We start from the raw sequence: 22592 nt of genomic DNA, 5'->3' as shown, positions 1-22592 counted from the left end.
TAATGTAAAAGGTATTTCAAATCCTATCAAAAGGAAAAATATTTTCTCTTGTTTACAAAGGCAGCCCTTGCTCCAGAGCCTACTTTCAAATAGGGCCAGATACTTTGTGAAATAACACAAAATCCTGAAAGATGACACTCAAAATCTATACTGAAAACTAACACACCATAACAGCCCTAACCCACCTATGAAAAGCGAGTGATATAAATATTATACTGGGCCTTAGAGCGCCAATATACCAGCTACTGGGAAACTGGAACAAGCTAGACCTTTCCTACACAGACACTATTTGCTAGCACAGGGATGGGCAGCCTCAGTCCTCAAGGCAGCAAGCCAGTCGAATTGTCAGGATTTCCCCAATGAATATTTATGAGATCTGTTTGCATGCACTGACTCCATTGTACACAAATAGATCTCATGCATATTCATTGGAGAAATCCTGAAAATCTGACTGGGTTGTGGCCCTTGAGGACTGAGGCTGTCCACTCCTGTGCTAGCAGAATCCTTCATCTCAGAATATGGACAGCCTCTCTCACCTGGTACAAAATAGGGGACCACAAAAAACCTGCAGACAGAACCTGAAATGGATACCCTCAAGAAAGCCATCTGCCATGCAGGACTCCTCCCTCTCTTTTTTTTTCTCTACTGCCCCATCTGCCATTCAGGACTCTCTCTCTCTCTCCCCCTCCCTCATCTGCCATGCAGGTCCCCCCTCTCTCAGCCATCCAGGATCTGTTCTGTGACTCTCTCTCTCTCTCAAGTCCCCTCCAACATCACTGGTGCCCCCCTGCCGATTGACATAGGCTACCGCCGTCGCATTGTCGGAGAGAACCCGAACCGGCCTCCCTCTCAGATCCGCAAGAAAGGCCTCTAATGCTAGCCGCACCACTCTCAGTTCCACCCGATTGATGGACCAAGAAGCTTCCTCCTGCGACCAAGCACCCTGCACCGTGAGTCCCAGACAATGGGCGCCCCATCCTGAAAGACTGGCATCCATAGTCACCACTACCCAGTCCGGCACCGCCAGGGGCATCCCCAGTTTCAACTTGTCGGCCCGGAGCCACCAACGCATTTCCATCCATACCATAGCTTCCCATGACAACTGAACCGAATAATCCTCCGACACCAGAGACCAGCGGCTCAACAGGGATCTCTGAAGAGGCCTCATGTGACTCCTGGCCCACAGAACCACTTCCAGTGTAGCTGCCATGGATCCCAACACTTGAACATAGTCCCAGGTTTTGGGTGCTAGACTGCTCAGAAGACTCTGGACCTGTGCCTGCAGCTTCAACCTCCGGTTGTCTGGCAAGAATGCTCTGCCCACACGGGTGTCGAATAGCACCCCAAGGTATTCCAAGGACTGAGAAGGAACCAAATTACTCTTTTCCAAGTTGACAATCCATCCCAACGACCGCAGCAGCTCGACCACTTTGTCTGTCGCCTGAGCTGCTGCTATGACCCCACGTGCATCTTTCTTTCATTTGTTACTTTTACTTCGCAGCCAAGTAGTCAGGGAGGCAGTCACGGCGCCAACCAATAAGCGAGGGTCAGGTAAGGGGAGGAAACCGGCAGTGTTGCAACAGAGCCATGACCCCATGCGCGGTTTTCTTTTCTTACTTTTAATTCCTTCGCAGCCAAGTCGGGATCGGGGAGGCAGAAAGGCAGTAAGCGGCATGAACCAATAAGTGAGGGGCAGGTCAGGGATGGGAAGCAAGCTCATAGTTCCTTCAGGGACTGGAAAGGCACTTAACCTATGGCACAAAGGCGCCATTTTCTTTGAAAATCTGTTTGGGGGAGCGACCGCTCCCCCTGCGCCCCACCCAGCTACGCCACTGTGTTTATCTCTATCTCTCAGCCAAAGGGAATTGCAGCACAATAATGGAATGTGCAGAGTTGCCGTGATCTCCTTGACACCAAAACTGCACTTTCTGCTCAGGGCCTTCTTTTTGGGTGCCATCACAATAATGGAATGTGGAGAGTTGAAAATCCCGAGATGCACATTTTTATAGGGAGATGTTCAGCTGCAGCCATTTAGATGTTTGGGAGATAAACTTGCATGCATAGGCTCACAATTAGAGAGTGAGAAAAAAAGGGGAGGAATTCCATTTATTGAGAAAAAGCTGTACTGTAGAAAAGCATGAAAATCATAGCAATGTTATTTGAATGTTCTAATTATGTGCTTATTAGATATTCCATCACTATGCTTACATCATATTATTTATTTGAATTTCAGTGCTGTTAAATGTATATATTTTTGATCCTGTTTCTTTGCTGTTTTCAAGTTTTTCTCTTTCATTGTATTTATGTTTATACTTGTTCATTTTACTATTGTGATGCTGTTAACAAAATTGTAAGTTTGATGTCAAACTGTACCTACAGTGTACCTACCGCCTTGGGTGAATGTCTTCATAAAGGCAGGTAATAAATCCCAATAAATAAAACAATCTAGGAAGTTTTCAGTACATCCTCTTTAAAACGTTTTGTGTGCGTGTGTGTGTTTTCGAATATCAGAAAACATTTACTCCCCTGTTTACTAAGCCACACTTGCGACTGCCATGCGCTAATGCCGACACAGCCCGGCTTAGTAAACAGGTATTCGTTTTTTTCTTCCATACTTCAGTTTTTAAACATTTTTGCGATAAACATTTATTTATGTCGAAAATGCCCCTCCACATGGAATAAGCAATAAGTAAACAAAACACTGATTATGTACTTACAAAATTGAGGATTGTATGCTTTTAGTATTAGTGGGCAAAAATTAAAGGCCTAAAAAATAAAATAGATTCGAAATACTGCAATGTGCAAATATAGCATTCTTTTAACCAGTGTGTTTTTTTTTGCGAAAAAGGTGCCGGTACTGAAATGCCAGGCCACCCTTCAGGAATGGGATGATCACTGAGAGACCCATCCCATAATAGCCAGGCCCCCTGCAACCAGTGACAAGGCAGAATTGGTGTGCAGAGCCTGAGATCTTTCATTAAACTTGGGGACCAAGTACCCCCTCAAAAAATGCCCTGCTTTTAACCCATGCGCTTCAACTGTGTCTAATGAGAATGATATCTATGCAACTTTACCTGCTTGGCACGGTAGAGTTTTGTAAAAGAAGACTTGCTGGTTCTATGTTTAAATATGTAGATAAGTTGCCAGGGTGCTGATAACCAAAGGAAAATCAAAGGAATCCACACCAGAACTGTCTGTTCAAAGCACGTAGGCAGATCAGGGTCAGAGCGTTCCAGATAGGAGGCATTCTGAAGGAATAAGAAATGGAACAAATTTGTTTACTTGATCTGTATCAAATATATCTAATTGAAACATCTTTTTTCAATAAAAAAAAAAACTGAAATACAGAAGAAAGAGAAAGCGTAACATAGTAATATTGACAACAGATAAAGACTAGTTTGCCATCCATCCAGTTTGTCCAGAAAGGTGGCCAGGGTTGCACCTGCTGCTCCACCTCTCCCCCCTCCCCCCCCAGTCCTTTCGTGTTAGGAGTGCATTCTCATTGCAATTTTTTCTGCTGTGAGTGTCCGTTTATCTGTCTTGTTTTTATTATAGACCTCTCTGTGCAGGCTGAGGCACAGCCCCACACACCAGTGCCAACACCAGAGGTGACGTCTGCCCTCCTACTTAAAGCACACAAGAGTGGCCTGCAGTCTTTTCTAGTATATATATATATATATATATATATATATATATATATATATATATATATATAAGGAGTGTGTTGTGCTCCTCTGTGCGCCTCCTGAAGGCAGCCTCATTTTCCAGATAATTTTCCTTCTTTTCTCCTTTAAGTTGTTAGAAAACTTCTGGTACTGATTGTTAATCATAGAAACATCAAAAGTAGAATATGATGGCAGATAAGAACCAGAAGATCAATCTAGTCTACCCAATTGACCACCCAGCCCAATATCACATACCTGAAATGAGCTCTAAGCTTCTCTCCCCTTCTTTGCATTGAAGCATCCTACATACTTCTGCCTTTCTTACACTCTATTACTGCGGGGGTCTTTTACTAAAGCTTAGCTCGAGTTATTTGCAGCAGAGTCCATTTGAATAAAACTGGCCCTGCTGCTGATAACTCAAGCTAAGCTTCAATAAAAGACCCCCCTGTGTTAGCTATCATCATCTCCCCTGGAAAGCTCTTCCCTAAATTCATCACTTTATTTTATCTTCTTACTAGCCGTTAAGCCCGTAAAAACGGGCGAGATTTCCAGCAACCCTCCTCGCCGCCGTTCCCTCCCCCCTCCATGCCGGGCCCCCTGCACTGACCTGACAGCGCCTCTCACCTCTGCTGCCTGCAGCGCTGCAGGCAGCAGAGGTGAGAGGTGCTGTCAGGTCAGTGCAGGGGGCCCGATACGAAGGGGGGAGGGAACGGCGGCGGGGTTGGGGGGGTGGAGGTTGTTTCACGCGATGTTCCTTTCCAGGCGGCAGTGGCGGCGTCCGACAATTCAACTCCGTTTCCCTCTCTGTTCCGCCCTCTGATGTCATGACATCTAGACGCGAGGGCAGAACAGAGTGGGAAGTCTGTACTGCGCATTTGCAAGTGAGTACGGTCACTTGCCGTTTATATGTTTGATTCTAGAATTTACTTTCTGGGGGAATATGTTTTCTTTTTGTGCATTTATTTATAGCTTTGAAGTATTTGAATATCTCTAGAATGTTGAAATTATTTGGAAAGAACTAGAAGACAACTCTGTGAGCATCTTATTGCCTCTATGGATCCAATGGTGAATACTCACTTTGGGTAAAAAAAAATTTCTATACATTAAAGTTCAGGAAGTTTCTTCTCTCATCTCTGTGTCCTTTAACAAACTTGTAAGGTCCATGGGGCATGGACATGCATGTATCTTGTAATTCTTATAAGGAACTGATAGATACTATTATTTAGAATATTATGTACAGTTCTGTCTTCTTCATATAGCAAAACTAGAAAAAGGTACAAAGAAGGGTATCTAAGGGGGGAGGGGTAGTTATCAACTGTGTTGGGGCACTAACCCATGTTATTTGCCCTTAATGCAAGTGAAAGGACTCTAACACTGGGTTTGGAGCCCTAACACAGAATTATTTAATTACTCCTTTTTTGGTACATAGTACTGGAAAATCTCGATTATCCAACCAAATGGGACTGACCCATTATCAGATAAATGAAAAGTCAGATAATACAAAAGACAATGGTAATCCCTCAAACAATGCAGAAACAAAGGAAGTAAAAGCATGGCCCTGGCTTAAAACGGTGCTGTTTTGCAGTAAAAATAGGGTCCTGGGTTTGGAAAACAGAAGGAGAAACTGCGTGATGTCACCAAGGGTCTGTCAGATATGTCCAAAGGTTGGATAATTGAGACTGCACTTTTTGTCCTTTAGATTGTAAGCTCCTTTGAGCAGGGACTGTCCTTCTTTGTTAATTGTACAGCGCTGCACAACCCTGGTAGCGCTTTAGAAATGTTAAATAGTAGTAGTAGTAGATATGAAACATGCATGTAAAACAGCTCATTAATAAGTAAACGCTATATGTGGTTTGCAGTTAACATTGGGTGCACAATGCAAGCTGTATAATAGCCAGTAAAATAACTCCACAAAAAAGCTGGGGTTATTTGATCTCCCAGGAGTAGTTTTACCACCTGGGGTTATTTTACTACCCAGGAATATCGGGCAGCCAAGCTGCAGCCCAGTGTTCTTGAGCCACACCTTAAAAGGGTCAGCCATATTGCATAAAGATGCCCCCCCCCCACCAGTGCTCCCCAATCAAAAAACCCACTTTTGAAGGCTCCCACCCTCAATGTCATAGTGTCTCCTGACAGCCTCCACATGTATGAGATACCCCAGGTTGGGACTCCTTTTTTTTTTTTTTTTTTGCAGAATTTTACTTTAATATACAAAGATATTATTAAAGGCAAAACAGACATTTCTTATATAACACCAAATAGTGGAATAAGACCTCAGGAGAAAATTATACACAGTCCTCTTTAGACCACAAAACTGAGAGGAGGAGTACATTTGTTCAGGAGAAAAACTACCAAAATATTTCATATCAAACATAGCTTTACACGATAATCCAGAACTAATATTCATAATCCCAATCATAATGTCAAGAAGTCACCAATTTCTTGGATTCTACAAAATGTCTTAAGTGGCCAGGATTAAAGAAAGCATATTTAATTCCCAAATATTTTATAACACATTTACAGGGATAATTCAAAAAGAAAGAGGCGCCTATTGCCAGCACCTCCTTCCTAATAGCAAGAAAAGCTCTTCTTCTTTCCTGTGTTTGTTTAGTTACATCCATAAACATCCAAATCTTTTCACCATAAAATAATGAGTGTGAATTTCTAAAGAATAATCATTGGGACTCCTGTGGGAAATCAAGGTGTGGTAAAGACCTACCTTTTACTGCACCTTGATAACTACCCCCCTAAAGATTTGAGGGCCCAGTCCTTGGGCCTTAATTTTGTTATGTTCTGGGTTATGTGAAGACTCCCTTAACTTGTTTAGTCTGTGTCTGGTGTGAAGTGAATGTAACAGGCCAGAGGTTTTTTATTCCCCCCCCCCCCCCCCGCTTGCTGTTTGATTGAGGAGTGGAGCAGTATAGTGGCCTTCAATCTGATGAAATCAGAGATGAGAAGCCCCACTCTGGAGCTGGACTACAATAGAGGTTCAGTGTATGACATTGCTCCTTAGTAGAAACAGCTGTGTGGAAGTGGATCCCAAGAAGGAGAAACTGTGTATGGGTTAACCTCAGCCCGAGGAAAACCTTTTACCCTAAAAGATTATATTCTGAATACAGTGATGTACCCCAGCACCTGGGAAGTCAATCATCCTACAAACTGATTATAATAAAGGGATCACAGATATAAAGGATGTGTGGAGTTTACAATGTTACCCAATGCTGTACAACCTAAAGATTGAAAGACCAGTTCAGAACTGTAACTGTTTTGCACTTAAGTTTAGTAAAGAGAGTTGGAGCACCACACTATGTTTTTGAGTTGTGTTTTGGAGGGATTTCTGTGCCAAGACCTTGATGGGAAATCCCTTCCCTCCATGGAGAGTCTGCTCCCTTGACGAAGAGTGTGCATGCTAAGAGTGATTAAGGGAAAGGACCGGGAACAAATACATATTCTATGGGGCCTTGGGGTGCAAATCCAGAGACGAACAGTCCCGCGGCCTGGACACTGCCTTTTAGATGGCATCAAACATGGGGTCCAATGGCGAAGAATTTTAAAAAGGGGTGTAAAATAGACTTTTTGAACTGTGTGAGATCTTGCTCTCTCTCTCTCTCTCTCAGCTTTGCCTTTTTTTGCAACCGCAAACATATCTCTCTCCACTTTAAACCAGAGCTTTCCAAAAGAAAGAGGTATTTGTCTATTTCTGTTTCATAATTTTCTCTGGCTTTTTCTGTAAGCATGTGTGTTCTTTTTAAACTAGTAGACTGTCCATTCTCATCTATGTTCCCAGCACCAAGTAGCTTGGCTTGAACATTTTGTTCAGTCTGCTCAGTTACTTCACTCTCTGACACAATAGAATCTGCCATTGCTTTGCACTAGTAAAAATAAACACCTTTTTTCACCTTTTTTTTCTTTCATTGCTTTCTTAGAACACCCTCTGCACTGACTGTGAACCTTGGATCTGTGCCAGAATTGTTATTTTTTTGCTAGAGCAAGATGGAGGATCTACATTAACTCCTTCCTCTGCTAGTATCCAGCACCTGTTTCAGTTAATTATATGTGCAGCTTTGAACTTCCTGTGCACAGGAAACTGGCTCTTAAATGCCTGGAGTAGCAGGTGAGGGATACAACTTTCCTGTTTGTGATTTTTTGTTAAAAATTGCTCTTCCAGGCTTTATAATTCTCAGTTTGTCACACACTGAGGGGGTCTTTTACTAAAGATTAACTTGAGTTATCTGCAGCAGGGTCCATAGGAATAAAATTCTCATGGTCAGATCATTTTTTTGCTTAATTTTTCTCTTTCATGGTTGGATAAGGTTAGGAGTCCACCTAGAGAGGTTAGTATTAGATCTTTTAGGAACAGGGTTGAACTTCGACAATTTTGGTTAGATATAGAGTCTCAATTATGTGATATTCAGGAAGTTGAATATTTTTGGATGAAATATGGTAACCTTAGATAAATTAGTTCCTACTTGCAACAAATGCAAACTGCAAAGGCAATCAGATAAATGGTTTGATTCTGCATTATTAGAATTAAAGCGAATTTGTAGGAAATATGAGAGAATATGGAGAAAAGATCCTGGCTTCTATAGCTAATAAAACAGGATGGAGAGAGCATATACATATTTATTTATAAATCCTCTTTAAAAACTACCCCCCCCCCCCCCTTTTATAAAGCCACACTAGCATTGTTTTGTCATTTGGACAGCTGTCCAACCTTATGTGTTTAAAACTCCTTCTGCAAACTTTCTGGACCTGCTAACTGACTGGGTAAATTTTAATCTACAAAAAGGTTTATTTCCATCTATGGGGAATGACATTGCTCTTACTCCCATCCTAAGGCTAGTCTTGCTGAGGTTAAAAACTATAGACCCGTAGTTTCCATTCCCTTATTTATTAAGCTAATTGAAGAACTGAGTGCTTGACGTCTTATATTGACCATCATGAGTTCCTCCACTATACCCAATCTGGTTTTAGAAAAAACTATAGCACTGAGACAGTAATTAGTATGCTAATTGCATAGGGGAAACAAGCGTTGAGTAGGGGTCAATGTACTATCGATTTACAATTTGATCTATCCAGCGCATTTGAACTGGTTGATTGGGAGATTTGAGTTTTTATTCGCTATCAATGTGGAGTACAAGCTATATCTCTCACTTGATTGCAAGACTTCCTGAAAAGAAGTTATAGGGTTAAGAAAGATGGAGTATTGTCTGAAAAATGGGAGGTTGCAAGTAGTGTGTCCCAGGGATCACTGCTTTTCCCATTGTTATTTAATGCATTGATGAGATCATTGGATATGTTATTAAATAAATTCAATTTTGCACATTATATCTATGCAGATGACATCACTGTCTCTCATATTTTTCAACTTGGGCGGAAATGTTATCACGTATAAAATTGTCTATCTATAATAGATTCTTGGATTACAATTATCTGAAATTAAATAAAGAAAAAACCCAAGTTTCTTTGGTTAGGTTCAGACAAAGATGAAAAAATATGTCTCAATTTAAACTAGATGGAAATGGATTTTCATTAGGTCTCCAATCCAAAATTTTAGGGGTTGAATTAGACAACCTGCTTACAATGCAATCATATGTTTCAATGATCGTGCATAAAATGTACTATATTTTTTGGAAACTTAGAGCTTTTTAGAAACTTTTTGAATCAATCAAGTTTAGATTATTTGTTCAAGCATTAGTGTTAGCCAAATTTGATTATTGCAATTTAGTACTAACTGGTTGCTCCTTAAAATTATTAGATCATTTGCAGGTAATGCAAAATATGTCAGTCAGACTTATTTATGGCCTAACACATTGATTCAGTAAAAGAATATTATCTAAAAATACACTGGCTACCACTTAAAGAACATATCAGATTTACTTTATAACATTTTTTATTGATGACACTTCGCTCATACAAATTATCATTACAAAACTCAGCTTCATAACTTCACATCAACATAACCAGAATAGTTCCACAAAGCATATCATCAGTCATCACATTTCTCCATTAATACCTTTCCATACCTACAAAGATTAGGAATTAGTTATAGCTAAGCACTATTATCGTATTCACTCCCATCCCCAACCTATAAAGATCCTACCCATATCCCTACCTCCCTAAAACCCCCGTCCCCCCTCCCCCCCTTTATTATCCATTCCAGGTGGTCTCTAGCACACCAATGATTGAATTGAAAAATAATAGCTTTCAGACAGGACCCATAGCTAGCTTCCCGGGCTCCAAGCTCAGCTTGTTGATAATGGAGCTACGAGCTTTAGGGGCTAGAGTATTAATATAAGGCTCCCACACTAGATAGAAAGTACGCTGCTTTTTAGGTTTGTAACAAGAGTCTCTCAATTCCATCAAGAGCAGCGCGTGCCACCTGTTGCGCCATTGCCAAAACGACGGTGCCTCTAATTGTGTCCAATTCACCAAAATGCACTTCATCCCCACCACACATGCCTTGTAGAGTAAGAGATTCTGATGGATAGCACCGGCCCCCTTCAACAAATCAGCACCTAAAAGCGATGTCTCTGGAGTCAAGATCACATTCTTACCCATAAGTCTCCCCAAGAACAACGCTATGCTCGACCAGTATTCCTGGATCACCACACAGGCCCACATAGCATGAAAATAAGTGTAGTGGGGGTCACCGCATCTATTACAAAGGGACGCTGCAGCTCTGCCCATTTTATATAATCGCAACAGCGAGGTAAAAGCTCTATATATACTTCTAGCTTGGCACTCCCTCAGTTCTGTGCTGTCAATCCTGTGAGCTATCTGTGTCAAGCTAACCAACAAGAAGTTTGCAGTAATCCGTTTCCGTATATCTACCGACCACCTCTGGGCCAATTTTTCTAGGCTCTGTGGGGACCTAATGTGGAGAAGCCGTCTATGCAGCACTGAAATAGAGACCGGGTCTGTTGTTGGCATATTATACAAATCTCTGATTTTGGAGGCCACATCAACTGCCAATGAATGTGGAGGCAGGGTGTTAATGTAATGGGATATCTGTGTAAATGTATATTTATCAGCCCACTCTAGTGAGCCCAGGTTCAGTGAGTTCAGGGCCCGAAGGCGCCCTCCGGGATCCACAAAATCATCCACCAGATGAAATCCCTTGTCTGTCCAGCTGCGAATATGCTTCTTCTCCATTCCAGGAGTAAAGGCCCCGTTACCTCTAATAGGTAAGAGTCTACTACTATGAGCATCAAAAGACCATAGCTTTGCTAACTCTCCCCATATCACCCGTAGCGGCCTCACCAAATTACTCCTACAAAGGTGAACTGGTAAACCTGAAGTGTCAGCCTGTATTATATAATTGAAATGCAGCGGACGCATCCACTCAGTTTCCATCTGCAATGGAGTATATCGGGAAGTCCCCAGTAGCCAGTCTCCCAGATGACGGAGTAGGCAGGCTCTATTGTACCACCATAAGTTCAGCAGATCTAATCCCCCTCTATTCCATCCATCTAACATGTTTTCCATACGGATTTGGGGTCATTTCCGATTCCAAATGAATTTAGATAGCATGCTAAGCAATTTTTTCCAATCACCCTTGGTAAGGCACAATGGTATTGTCTGAAAACAATAGAGCCACTTAGGAAATATAAGCATATTAAACAAAGATATACTGCCTAAGAGCGATATCAGCAGTGTCACCCAACGGTCTAACAAATCCCTTGTACCAGAAAGTAATTTGTTTACATTCAATTTATATAGCTTCCGCGGATCTCCAGGCAAATGTATTCCATGATACTTAAATGCGACCCGTGTTGTTTTTAAGGGGCAGTTGATTTGGGACCACTCGGCTGCCGAGACATGCAAGGGCTGAACCTCAGATTTATCGAGATTAATACGGAAGCCCAAGTAGTCCCCATATTCAGTAAATATCTCCAATAACACTGCTAGGGAAGTCCGGGGGTTTTGCAAAATGACCAAAAGGTCATCCACAAAGGCTGCAATTTTAAAATGTTCCCGCCCAATTTGTATCCCTCTCACCTCCTCCATAGTCACAACATCCCGAATCAGAGGATCCAATACCATCACAAATAGAAGAGGCGAGAGAGGACAGCCCTGTCTCGTACCCCTAGTTATCAGAACCCCCAGTCAACACGATCAAATGCTTTTTCCGCATCAAAACTGATCAAAAGCGATGACCGGGAGTCTCTATGTATTTCCTCCAAGGCCAACAGGATCTTTCTCAGATTGCGGGCTACTGATCGTTCTCTAACAAATCCTACTTGTGGTTCCGCTACTAATGAAGGTAAAACTTTGGCCAGTCTATTTGCCAGGATTTTAGCCAGCAATTTTGTTTCAAACGGTAACAAAGAAATAGGTCGGTAAGATCCCGTGTAGTCTGGATCTCTACCAGGCTTTAACAACACAATTATCTGAGCTTTCTGTAGCGAAGCCGGTAGCTCCCCTTTCCGCACAATGGCATTAAATACATCAGTTAAACATAAGGCTATATCATTTACCATCATCTTATAAAATTCAGATGTATAGCCATCTACCCCTGGGGCCTTATGCAATGGACTTGACTTTATACACCACCGAATTTCCTTCACATTAATGTCTGCATTGAGCATAGCTCTTTGTGTGTCCGTTATCCTAGGGAGGTCCTGACCTGCTAGGTAAGATTCTGGTTCAAGGCTCGCCTCAATCAGAGCTGAGTAGAGGGTAGCATAAAAATTGCGGAACACTTTATTAATGTCTCCATTTGTATAAGAGTAGGAGCCCTGCTCGTTCTTAATCTTTGTTACACATCTACTCCTACTTGCCTCACCAACCTTGCCAACAGTTTACCTTGCTTATTAGCATGTTTGTAAAGCTGAAAACGGAAATATGTCTGTGATTTTTGCGTTCTTGCCTGAATCATTTGATTTAACTCTACCTGGGAGGCCAGGAGATTGTGTTTGTGCCTCACCATAGGCACCCGTCCATAGATCTGCCTATCCTGTCTTACTCGTTTTTCTAATCACTTCAGCTCTGCGTCCTTCGCTCTCTTCTGGTATACTGAGTACGAAATAATATGTCCCCTCAGCACAGCCTTGGCTGCTTCCCAAAAGAACATATCAGATTTAAAGTATGTATGATAATATTTGAGATTCCGTTGGGAGTAGCCCCTTTGTACATGATAGATTTAGTAATTCTCCTCCGTAGATCCCAGACAGAAAATCAAATTTTCTTACAATTTAATAAGGTTACTGCTTTAAAATCGATTGCACATTTTTCTGCCTGTCTTCCCTATCAGATGGCCTTTTTCTGGAACTCACTACCTTAAGTTCTGCAATGTTGTTCACAATAAACTATATTTAGAAAGAATCTGAAAACTTTTCTGTTCCCGCAACCTATGTCTTAATTGTGGTACTTTTTGGTTCTTGTTTTTCGCTTGCTTGAATTTGTAATTCCCAGAAGATTGTATCTGGTTTCTTTGACTTTGTAACCCGCCTTGAACCAATAAAGCATATAAGGGGAGATTCTATATATGGCACCTAAAAAATCCATGCGGAAAACAGTTCCGACTAAGTGAATTCTGTAAGAAGTGTCTAGATTTAGGCGCAGTATATAGAATATGCTTAATCAATATCTCAGTGCTTAAAAATACACACCTCCATTTACACCTATGAAAACATGGTGTAAATCCCAGTGCATAGATTTAGGCATACAGGGCAATATTCTATAACTACATGCGTAAATTTTGGAATGCCCACGAAATGGCCATTTCCCCAACCATAACCACACCCCTTTTTGCCTGCACACATTAGAAGTTAGGCACACTGTGTTACAGAATATGCTTAGCGAGTTGTGCACATAAATTCTAATTATTGCCAATTAGTGCTCATTATTGCTTGTTAATAGCTGTTATCAATGCTGATTAGCTTGTTAAGCCAATTAAGTTACGTGTGTTATTATAGAATACGCTTGGATTTCAGCGCGGATCTCTAGGCATATAAACATAATATAACATACAGCAAAATGCAGCATAGAGGGTTTAAGTTCACAGAGGAGATATGCTGCAGACTAACTCTTACAGACCCAGAGAGAGAAAGGGGTGGGGACAACTAGCCCATCTTGCACAGAAAACAAGGCAGGCCAATACAAAGAGTCCCATAAGACACTGGTAGCTGAACATGTGCTCTGAAAGAGCCTATAACAGGTAACTACAAGATTACAGGGATTTGAAGTTCAGAGGCACGACCCAGTTCCCTGCCTCCATGTAAATGGGGGCAGACCAGTGTCAGTAACTCTAGCTATAACACTTGTCTTTCCAATATTCGAGAACTGCCAACTGATCAGATTTTTAAGGATACCCCTAATGAATACGAATGAGAGAAATTTGCATGCAATGGGACTAATAGGCATACAAGTTTCTCTCATTCCACTTTAGGCTCATGGGCACCTAGCAGTGCCACATCCTTGCTATGACTGGAGGGGATCCTTGTGCCCTGCCAGCTGAAGATTCATGGTATCTCTTTCAGACTCATGGTATCTCTTTCTTTCTCCTCTCCTGCTCCCACTGACAATCCAACATCATCTACAGTCTTCCTCCAATGCAGGAACAGGAAGTTGTATCATAAGGAAGGATTTGGTGCCAGCTCGAGGAGCAAATATGAACCGCTACTCGCTGCTGGTGACTTCCAGAAGGGAAGAGAAGTTTTAAAAGGTACACAGGGGGATGGAGTGTTTAATAGATGGGGAGAGATACCAGTTCACAGGCAGGATGAGAAGTGGGAGGGCCCACAGGTGGGGGAGAGGGGATGGAGAGAAAATTTTGTGTCCACCCACTTTGGGCTCAGGCCCACTGTGGCCACATGGCTCCGCGGCCAGGATTAAAACTCTCAGGAATACAGCCACACTCAAGGGTTGTAAATGAAACTATAGCTTTACTATAGTTCCTTTGATCCCTGTCCCTGACAGGCTCACAATTCAGTATATGTTAGTTTTCCCTCTTGCTTCAGGGTCCCTGCAGTCAGTCCTGGACATGGCTGCCACAGGTTCAATACTCAGTCACTTCTCTTAAGATCCAAGGTTCCTGTAGTCTGTCTGACACAGCTTCACAGGTTCAGTTGACACTCACTCTCTTAACTTAAGGTTCTAAGGAAACTTGTCCTACCTCACTGAGGGGCCCTTTTACAAAGCAGCAGTAAGCCTACCGCGGGCTTACCATGCACCAATCCGGAACTACCACCAGGCTACATATCCCATAACTCTTTTCTCAGGAGTCTTTCATGAGGAACTTTGTCAAAAGCTTTCTGAAAATCTAGATACACTACATCAACTGTCTCACCTTTATCCGTATGTTTATTCACACCTTCAAAGAGATGAAGCAAATTGGTGAGGCAAGACTTCCCTTGGCTGAACCCATGCTGACTCTGTCCCATTAAACCATGTTTAGTTGTGTTCCATCATTTTATTCTTTATAATAGTTTCCTCTATTTTACCCCTGGAACTCTTTTTAAAAATCAGCTTTACATTGGCCACCCGCCTATCTTCAGGTACTATGGATGATTTTAATGACAGATTACATATTACTAACAGCAGATCAGCAATTTCCAGTTTGAGTTCTTTGAATACCCTTGGATATATGCCATCCGGTCCAGGTGATTTACTACTCTATAATTTGTTGAATTCATTCATTTTCTCTGCTATGACCTTGTCCTGCCTGAGTGCCCCTTTTGCTTCTTTGTGATCTAACGGTCCCACAGATTCCCTCGCAGGCTTTCTGCTTCTGATGTATCTGAAAAAGTCGTTACTGTGAGTTTTAACCTCTGTGGCAAGTTTCTCTCCATATTCTATTTTAGCCGTCTTTACCAATGCTTTTCATCTGACTTGACAATGCTTATGTTGCTTCTTATTTTCTTCATTTAGGTCCTTTTTCCATTCTTTGAAGGACATTCTTTTGGCTGTAATAGCCTCTTTCATTTCACCTTTTAACCATGCTGGCTGTCATTTTCACTTCTTTCCATCTTTGTAAATACATGGAATGTATCTTGTCTGGGCTTCCAAGATGGTATTTTTGAACAACATCCATGCCTGATCTTAGTGTCCTAACCTTTGCAGCTGATCCTTTTAGCTTCTTTTTAACCATTTTCTCATTTTATTATAGTCGCCCTTTTAAAAATTAAATGCAGCTACAGTAAATTTCCTTTGTGGCTTCACTCCAGATATTATGTTATGATCACTGTTTCCCAGGGGACCCAAAACTGCCACCTCTCACACTTGCCCTGCATGCCACCAAGGACCAGAACCAAAAGAACCAGTTGCTCCAAGAAGCAGTCATTTATTACATCTAGAAATTTTTATCTCCCTGTGACTCCCTAATGTAACATTTATCCATTCAGTACTAGGGTAATTGAAATCACCCATTATTATACTGTTGCCCAATTTGCCAGCTTTCCTAATTTCTGTAAACATTTCTTCATCTGTCTGTTCGTTCTGTCCCGGTGGACAGTAGTACAGCCTTCACAGATAGAATTTCTATTCATAATGATTCCACGGTGCTATCTGTTTCATGTGAAATGTTTATTTTATTTGTCAGTGCCCAATCCAGATCACTAGAAAGTACCTGGTAGATCCCAAAGAGTGCATCCTTCCTTTGTTGTTTACTCCTAGGGATAAGTGGTGGCTTTTCCCAAGTCTATCTGGATGTTAGGTTTTCACGGCAGACACTAGGTTCGTGAGCCCTTGGGCCACTGCCGAGGAGTGCCACTGGCAGGCAAAACCACCCCACACCAGGGACAAGACAGAACTCAGACAGGAACAGCTAGACTTCACCTGCACCTGGCTGCCCTTCCCCAGGACTCAGTTGAGCCCCTAGCTGCAGGCGGCTGGCAGGACTTACTGGACAGGGCTGGAACTGGATATCAACTAGGCTGAACAGGGACTGAGGGAATATACATGGACAACAAGGCAGGAAACTGGACTAGGACTCACAGACAGACAATACCACACAAGGCAGGAAATGGACAAGCTAAAGGACGGGAACTGAAAAATGCAAGCAGCCACTGAAACAGGGAACAAACACTGACAGACGAGACAGAACTGAAAGCTGCCAGGCAGCCACTGAACAAGAAACACAGACAAACAGAAACTAAACACAGAAATACAAACAAGAAACAAGGCAAGGAAACAAGCAATGAACCTAAGCTAAACTACACACAGACTAACTAGAAACAGACAAGAAGCTAATACAAGAAACCAGACTAGGCAGAACTGCAACAAGCACCAACAAATCAGGGCCTTAGGCCATGCAAAGGCAGAAGCTTCCAGGTGGCTAATAAAGGCCACATACAAGGGAGTTCACCAGGTACGGGTGCTGCTAAGTTCCAAAACTCCCAAGACAATCTGGGAGGCTGGAAGATCCGGACTGGACGGGCCTGACTTCTGGAACCTGGGAAACAGCACACAGACAGTCCAGTGCAGCCACCAGGTCTGGCCATCAGGTGGCGAGATGACTGAGAGCCTGAAACATGGGCATGATCGTGACACTGGATAATAATTTTTTTATCAAAATTTTCTCAAGGAACTAATCCAAACTCATTTTAAACCCAGCTGTGTTAGATGCCTTGAACACATTCTCCAGCAAAAAATTCCACAGCTTAATTGTCCATTGTATGAAAACATAGTTTCTCCCATTTGTTTTAAATCTACCACCTGTTGGTTTCATGAAGTGGTCCTTACTTAATATTTGAAAAACTAAACCATCATTCCCCATTTAGCAGTTTCAGCCTACTCATGATTTTGTAAACCTCTTAGTCCTCTGTTCTCCAAGTTGAATAGCCCTAATCTGCTTGGTTTTTCATCACAATTCATCCCTTTAATAATTTTCATGACCAGAACTGTACACAGTATTCAAGGTGCAATCACACCATAAACTGACACAGAGGCATTATGATATTTTCAGTTTTATTCTTCATTTCATTCTAACTAATTCCTAACTTTCTATTGTCTATTTTTACCACCAATTCACACTCAGTTGAGGGTTTCAATCTACTGCTCGCAATGACTCCAAAAGTCTCTGAAACAATGTCAACTGGAATGGAGCAATAAGACACTGTTTACCAAACTTTCTTTGGCCACAGCCCAATTTAAGCAGCCATAGACTAATACATGACCTCCGAGCCTTACCTTGCTATTTCTGCCACTGCTCCCAGGACTCGTGGAGGGGCATAATCGAATGGAAATGCCTATCTCCATGGGCATTTATCTCCGAGAACGGGTCTGTGAAGGGGCGGGCCGAACCGTATTTTCAAAAAAATGGACGTTTTTGAGCTGGGCGTTTGTTTTTTTTAGCGATAATGGAAACTAAAAACGCCCAGCTCAAAAACGTCCTAATCCGAGCCATTTGGTCGTGGGAGGGACCACGATTCGTAGCACACTGGCCCCCCTGATATGCCAGGACACCAACTGGGCACCCTAGGTCAGTGCAGTGGACTTCAGAAAAAGCTCCCACATGCATAGCTCCCTTACCACGGGTGCTGAGCTCCCAACCCCCCTCCCCCAAAACCCACTACCCACAAATGTACAACACTACCATAGCTCTTAGGGGTGAAGGGGGCACCTACATGTGGGTACAGTGGGTTTTGGAGGCCCCCCATTTACCAGCACAAGTGTTACAGGTGGGGGGGGATGGGCCTGGGGCCACCTGGCTGAAGTGCACTGCGGTACCCACTAAAAGTGCTCCAGGGACCTGCATACACGCAGGCCTCTAGGACTTGTTGCTGCTGTATAACATTGGCACACCAGTTGACACCTGAAGACTAATCTCTCCAAAAACGTCCTCTATTGGAATAACCGCGTTTACTCAGAGTTAACTGCAGATCAGAGGTTGTGCCCCACTGGCAACGAGTCTCCCTGGTACTGAGATGAGCAGTAGGTCAGAGCTGGCAGAATGGTGTACAATGCCCTCTTTCAGCCACATTCAAGGGAAGAACTAAGTTCTGTAACGTGGCTAACACAGGAAAGGGAACTAAAACTGGCTTACAAAAATGGCCACTACCGCATGGACTACAACAGGAAACACAACAGGGCACACTCTGACCCAGTAGGCAGGGGGAAAAGCACCATGGGAGAAGAGCCTACCAACTACCAACATCGTGAGACTGTAACACAAGCTAATGAAATCACGGAGCCCAATACCCTACACCCACCACAATGCAATGCTGATGTGACCCTGTACTGCACCCGAGAGCCACATCTGACCCAGGGAAAGGCTGTGACAGGATCGAACACATTCTGCTGTCATGAAGGTGGGTATGGCATTTGAGGCTGGCATACAGGCTGGAAAAAAAGTTTTTAAAGTGGGGTTTTTTTGGTGGGAGGGGGTTAGTGACCACTGGGGGAGTCCGGGGAGGTCATCCCCAATTCCCTCCAGTGGTCATCTGGGCAGTTAGAACCCCTTTTTTGGGACTTGTTCGTGAAAAAAAAGGGTCCAAAAAAGTGACCCAAAATCGCGGTAAAAACGCCTTTTTTTTCGATTATCAGCTAAAGACGCCCATCTCTCCTTGGCTGATAACCACGCCCCAGTTCCGCCTCCACCACGCCTCTGACACGCCCCCGTCAACTTTATTCGTTTCTGCGACGGAGTGCAGTTGGAAACGCCCAAAATCGGCTTTCGATTATACCGATTTGGGCGCCTATGCGGGACAAACATCTATCTCCCGATTTAGGTCGCACTATAGGCGGTTTTCTCTTTCAAAAATAAGCTGGCTAGTGTCCTCATCCCCTGCCTTCCATAGAGCCTGCAAGGCTTAGTTATAACACAGGTTTGACAGGAGGTGTGGGCTTATGATGTCGAAACCCCAAATATGGATTTAGTGACCCCATTTGTGGGTCATAACCCACAGTTTGGGAACTGCTCCAACAAGAAAAAGATCTAATTTTGGTGGATCTGCCAGGTCCTTCCTAGTGACTCAGACTGGCTAGTCCGAAACAAGATGCTGAACTCAGTTGATCCTAGATCTGACCCAGCAAGGCACAATTCTACTAATCTAATGAATGATTTCATGACACACAATCATCCAAGACAATTCTTGTTGACGTCCATTGAAGAAGTAAAATCTAATAACAACTTTCATATGACCACAGATTTCAGATCACAGCACGTACTGAAATAGTTATGTCCCTACTGTGCCTTTTCACTTTGGAAAATCATAAACAAATGTCCCTTCTGGGACATTTTCAAGCTTTAGATCATATAGGACCAACTACACTAAACTTTTTCTTCTAAACAGAAAATGGAGAAAGGAGAAGTCTTCAGAACGTATGACCCATAAACCAAGGAATCATATACATTTATTGAGAACGTACGCACACGCTCCCACACACATATGCAAGCTGTCTGACCAGTTATATGAGAGCACAATCAAGTACACCAATTTCTGAGAGAGAGAGAGAGAGCTTCACAGTCATCTGCAATAACATTTCTATGTGGTTGATCCTCTTGCTGTCTGCGGACACGGACACATGAATACTGAACTAATGAAGCCCTCTGAAGCTGCTTTTGCAACACTTTTTAACTGTCAACAATTTTCTTTCACCTTTCTATCAAAACCGTATGTTAAGGTGACACAGAACTGCACATTGTATGTCAAACTCACCCAAAATTCAGAGCCACAATAGTTGTCCAGAGCTCTCGACATGTCAGGACAGCTTCAGGGGTTTTCTGCAAGTCCCTTCTCTGTGTAGTTATTTATTTATTGTGATGAAATTGGTAGGTGTGTTATCTCAGAGTGATTCAGCAGGTTAAAAATCACCCTTACCCTTCTCCAATACATCATTCCCTTCAACTGTACCAGTGACTGCCCGAGATGATCCTTTGAACAAGAATTATGTTAATATTTAACTATTTAGATTTCTTTCCTAACTCCATGGATTCTGTGAAAGAGCGGCCTTACTGAAAGCATGTCTGAGGTCCTGCTACTGTCATTTTGGTACTGTTTCTTGTGGACCACATTGTTTTGGCTGCCTCCTCAAAGACTGGCATGTTAATTGGTGCAAATAATCATCAGAATTGATGCACCCAAGGTCTCCATGCCTTTTCTTATTTATTCTGGTGTTGAACTGTCTTCTATTTACAACAACGTTGTGTTAGAGCTCAAGAGATTATACCTGGGACTGTAATTAATCATAGTGATCAAAATAAAGTTTTGTGAATTGCATATCTCATGGAAGACATGAGTGATGGAGAAAAGGACTGTAAATCTTCCTCATATGGATATAAAAAAGGGTTGCTTTTCTGATTGTTCCTCTCTGCAATGTTTTCATCAGCACATTGCACTATGGTGCTGAGCTTTCACATTACTCCATAACTCCTACCGCTGCATCTCAGGCTGACCTACAGACCCTGCTATTCAAGAATGAATATCCACCCATCCATGTCTACACATCAGTACTGGCGTTGACTACTGACAACCATCAAGATTAATTCTGGAAGGCAGCCACTGTTACCATATCCTATGGCAATGAGTTCCAGAGTTTAACTATTCTTTCAGCAAAAAAATATTTCCTCCTATTTGTTTTAAAAGTATTTCCACGTAATTTCATTGAGTGTCCCCTGGTGTTTGTATTTTTGGAAAGAGTAAACCACTGATTCACTTCTACTCATTCTACACCACTCAGGATTTTGTAGACCTCAATCATAGCCCCCTCCCCCTCAGGCTCAGCCGTCTCTTTTCCAAGCTGAAGAGCCCTAACCTCTTTAGTCTTTTCTCATATGAGAGGTGTTCCATCCCTTTTATCATTTTGGTCACTCTTCTTTGATAAAGAAAAGCACAATATAGAAATTCAACAAGGAATATTGCAAGAAATAACTTGTGCTACTTAGACCACAAAAAGAAGAGAACCAAGAAAAAACAAAGACTCTCCAAGCTTAGGGTTACCATATTTTGTCCTCTCAAAAAGAGGACACATGTCCCACCTCCTGCCCCGCCCATGCCCCACCCCTTTCACACCCTTGCCCCGCCCCTGTTACATATTCCCCTCCCCTCCCCCGGGTCACATATTCCCCTCCCCTGCCCCCCATCACCTCCCCTCCCCCGGGTCACCTCCCCTCCCCTTACTATCTATTACCCTGGTGGTCTAGTGACCTCTTCGGGGCAGGAAAGAGCCCCCTCTTTCCTGCCCGGAGCGCTGCCCTTGCCCTGCATCCTGTTGCTGTGACGGTCTCGGGATTCAAAATGGCCGCCGAGAGTTGAAGTCTCGCGAGGCTGCTTCAACTCTCGCGGCCATTTTGAATCCCGAGATAGTAAGTAAGGGAAGGGGAGGCTAGGATAGGCCTGCTGCCCGCCAGTTTGTCCAGAAATCCGTACAAACGGGCGGACTGGCAAAACCTGTCCGGACACCCGAACATGTCCTCAAAAAGACATATGGTAACCCTATCCAAGCTAGACGATTTAAAAATAAGAGGAAATAAAAATAAAAAATAAAAAAACCTAAAGGGAGCACATTCCACAGCTTTACACAAACCCCTTTATTTTATTTATGGTGCTAAAAATTGTGGGGTCCTTTTACTAAACCTTAGCAAAACGTGGCCTGTGGCAGTGCAAGCGCATTTTTTGGGCGCGCACCAGGCTAGTTTTTGCTGCACCTTGGGAAAATGGCCCTTTTTAAGGAGCTGGAAAATGGATATTCGGCAAAATAAAAACCAGCGCACGTCAATTTTCGGCCTGAGACCTTCCCGTCACCCATTGACTTAGTGGAAAGGTTTCACACGCTACCCTTGTAAAAGGGCCCCTGTTTGAATAAATTTGGGCGTGTGCCCAATTTGCACATGCAATTTAATTGCATAATGAACCAAATCAGCGCTGATAATTGGGTGCTAGCAATCAATTATCAGTTGTAATGGGCAATAATTTGAATTTATGCATGCATCTTTTAGTCCGTGTAGATCTGAAAAGGGAGTGTGGCCATGGAACAGGGAAG

General features: G+C 42.8%; 2 protein-coding genes across 2 annotated transcripts in view; both read right to left on the bottom strand.

Annotated features, from left to right (window-relative positions):
* Nucleotides 1–20441, bottom strand: part of ABCC2 (ATP binding cassette subfamily C member 2) — a 143184-nt gene extending 122743 nt beyond the window's left edge. Inside the window, exons 1-2 of the mRNA XM_030202930.1 lie at nt 20270–20441; nt 3075–3248 (exon numbers count right to left, since the gene is read on the bottom strand). Coding sequence (XP_030058790.1) covers nt 3075–3248; nt 20270–20311 — 216 coding nt within the window. The 5' untranslated portion in view covers nt 20312–20441. The remainder of the gene's footprint in view (nt 1–3074; nt 3249–20269) is intronic.
* The window catches only part of ALDH18A1 (aldehyde dehydrogenase 18 family member A1), a 948333-nt gene that overhangs the window by 852430 nt on the left and 73311 nt on the right, over nt 1–22592 (bottom strand). The gene's annotated exons all lie outside the window — the stretch shown is intronic.

Source organism: Microcaecilia unicolor, chromosome 5 (assembly GCF_901765095.1).
Source record: "Microcaecilia unicolor chromosome 5, aMicUni1.1, whole genome shotgun sequence".
NCBI classification, from domain to species: Eukaryota; Metazoa; Chordata; class Amphibia; order Gymnophiona; family Siphonopidae; genus Microcaecilia; species Microcaecilia unicolor.
This window is presented reverse-complemented; position numbering and strand designations above follow the sequence as displayed.